We start from the raw sequence: 3,269 nt of genomic DNA on the forward strand, positions 1-3,269 counted from the left end.
GCTCTTGGTGGGATTTAATGCACGGAGAACCCCCCCCAAACAGTTCCCCCTACTCCCCAGTCCCACCCAGGGGAAAGGTGGTCTTTCCCCTGCTCCCCTCCTCCCCACTGCACCACTCTCCTCTCAGCATGCCCATAGCTGACCTTCACTGCCATCCATCCTCAATGTACAGAACCACCTCTGCGTTTGCCCACGCCAGACTGTCACCCTGGTTGTGCCATTGGTTGATCCTCCCACAGCCTCTACCATATGCTGCAAATAACCCAGGAAACGGTAACTTCAGTATTTTACCTGCAATTTTGTTAGAAACTGCAAAGCATGTATGTTGTTTGCTTCAACTATTACGTTACAAAAGTAAATGGTAAACCAGAGTTCCCACAAGACTGGAGATCCAAGGAAAAAAAAAGTATGTAAGCAAATAAGGGATTGAGGGAGGAGAGGGTGGGCTTAGCACTGGTCCCAAGCCCTAGGAAGTTGAACTGTAAGGATCCACTTTCCATGAATGGGTAGCAAACAAAATCTCTATCAAAAACCATATGCCAGAGATGTTAGCTGGAGTTTAGAGACTAAGGGAAACTTAAAGCATGAGTCCAGCCCAAATACAGCAAGGTGCACGGTGAGTACTCAGAAGAGATGCTTTACCAAGGGTCTCCCCAAAAATTTTTAAAAATTTAGTTAGAAAGGTCATTTTTCCATTCAGGCAGAGAAAGGAAACTGGGTTTTAGAAATGTCTGCAGGATAAGGGCCCAACTGTTCACCCTTTTATCTTAATCTACAATTGCTTTATAACAACCCAACTCTACTGCTAAATCAAGCCAAAAGTTAAAATTACATACAAAAATCCTTGAACCGTTTTATTAATACCTACATTTTGTCGGTCTCCAGTTAAATGGGCGAACTCCACCATTTCATTTCCAAACTGACTGAATATTTGCACAAACTCTTGGAAACTACTCACTTTCTCTAGCTGTTCCATTGTTGCAAGAACCTGTAAAATATTGAAGGAAATTAATCATGATAGTTATCAACAGTAACCTCTAAAGCTGCAGCACTGAGATAAAATAGTCATTTCCTTTCAAGTTTCACAGACACTTGTCCTAATACCAAAACAGTCTTAGAAGATCCAGCATACATATATAAACACTATGAAATGGGTTTTCAAATTTCAAGCATTCTGTACCTAAATGAGTGCACAGGCACCCACATACAGCATTTGCTCATTTCAAACACCTCACAGGTTTTGAAAAAATACAATCTCACAATGAAGTTCAGTTCTGCGGAATCAAAAGCTGGGAATCTAGGGACTGACTCTTGTGTACTTCATTGGCTAGCTAGCTGGGGACAATTAGGGAGCATTCTGACTCCGGGTAAGTACAGACATTTGGAGAGGTTACAGCGAGTTCAAAATAGCACCTGATCTAAGGCAAGTCAGGATGGGGGGCTAGTGGGGTACTTGGGGACATCAAGGGGAATCAGGGGGAGTGGCAGGGTCTGTGAGGGTTTTCATAGTATCAGAGGAGATAACAGGGTCTGTGGGGGGGTTTGGGGGCTCTCTCCCCTACTGTGACACCAGGAGCTATTTTTAGCTTTCCAACCCCCCCGCCAAACAACACCTCTGCCCAAATCCCACCCACCCTTCTCTGCCATCCTGACTTAACTTCCTCAGCACGAGAGACTGCCAGTAAAACTGTGTTGGGACAGTAGGCTTGGTGGGCTCAAGGGAGGGGCTGGCTGGTCTGCAGGGAGGGTTACCCATCTTGGGGTGGGAGCCTAAAAATAACCCAATGCCAGAAGCACAGGTAGGAAAACCAAAGCCCTGGGGCTGGGCTTTCACACCCCAGGGCTGCAATGGGAACTATACAGAAGTTCACTCTCACCAATTAGACTACCTCTGAGGTACAGTTAACTTAGTTTGGATTGGTCATTTTTAGACTGATCTAAGATGTCCTGAGCTTCTGCAGAATTCACTTACAGATCCACTTAACTAGGGATCCAAGTATAAGGTCCGCACCTGGGGAAACTAAGTTAAACTGGGTAGCCATTTTTAATGCGATCTAACCTCACTCTAACTTCTCCAAATATTTGTATGTACCTTCTGTGTTTAGTCTACTTTCCTGTTTTCAATTCTGAGGGACACTACACCAACACAAAAATGAACCGACTGCTAATTTACATAAATGTTCTTCACCATTTCTCCCACTGTATTTTTAGGCAGGATTTAATTACTGAAGTCAATGAAAAGGGAGTTGCAAGCAAACTTAAACTACATGAGGAGAAATAATGTATAGTAAAAGACCCTAGAACAGGGGTTATCAACCAGGGGTATACATATTCCTGGGAATACTTTGAAAGGTCCCAGGGGGTACACAGGGGCAGTGCGCCACCACCCCATGCCACTGCCTCACAGGAGCAGGGCCAGGGCAGGGCCAGACAAATATTGTGTTGCTGCTGCTCCATCGTTCAGCATGGCCCCACTCCGTGTCTGGTCGCTCCCCACCCCACACCCAGCCACTCCCCACCTTGCATCCCAGGGGTACACTTATCAAGAAGGGGGCCGCTGGGGATACACTTATAAAAAAGGTTAAAAACCCCTGCCCTAAAACATTTTAGATTTATTAAGGGTACAAGAAAAGTTAGATGCTGCACTGGTGGAACTATTAAAAAACAACAAGTCACATATTTCTGCCATTCCTACTTTCTGCAGCAACTTTTTTTTTTTTTTTAATGAAAATTAAAATAATAACACAGAGTATGAACAGATAAGACATTTGTAGTAGCCCACCTGCCTTTATAGGGCTCCAAAAAGTGAGAAGACAAACTGCCCTACAAATCAGCATGAACTGCTTCAAAATTGGCACTGCATGAAACAGGAACAACTTTGAAGCACTTGATTTGTGCATGGGTCATTTATACCCTTCAGGAGAAGGGAACACGGAGTTTGATGCATCTGCCAGCATCCCATACTGCTCTGCTTCTCTCTCCCTCATGGCCCCAAGGTTGCCCCTCTAACTCACTCCCCACTACACTGCCCAGTGGTCACAACCTGCAACTTTGCCTGGCACATGACCCTGCCTTTTTTAAAGTTAGGTACGAAGACACACACCACGGTATCTGTTTTGTGAACAAACACCAAGGGAACTTGACTTCAAGTGTCACACATACTGAAGCATCCACTCACCCATCCTACACTAGTACCCGAATTCTGCTCCAATGTCTCTTCCAAATCTTGCTCCAATAAACATCAGCTCGCAAGGACGGGAAACTCATGC

General features: G+C 44.8%; 1 protein-coding gene across 1 annotated transcript in view; it reads right to left on the reverse strand.

Annotated features, from left to right (window-relative positions):
- Positions 1-3,269, reverse strand: part of CTNNAL1 (catenin alpha like 1) — a 178,916-nt gene that overhangs the window by 86,055 nt on the left and 89,592 nt on the right. Inside the window, 1 exon segment of the mRNA XM_019509189.1 lies at positions 869-988. Within this exon segment, the coding sequence (XP_019364734.1) occupies positions 869-988 (120 nt within the window).

Source organism: Gavialis gangeticus, unplaced genomic scaffold (genome assembly GCF_001723915.1).
Source record: "Gavialis gangeticus isolate Ggan-Ray unplaced genomic scaffold, GavGan_comp1, whole genome shotgun sequence".
Taxonomy (NCBI): Eukaryota; Metazoa; Chordata; order Crocodylia; family Gavialidae; genus Gavialis; species Gavialis gangeticus.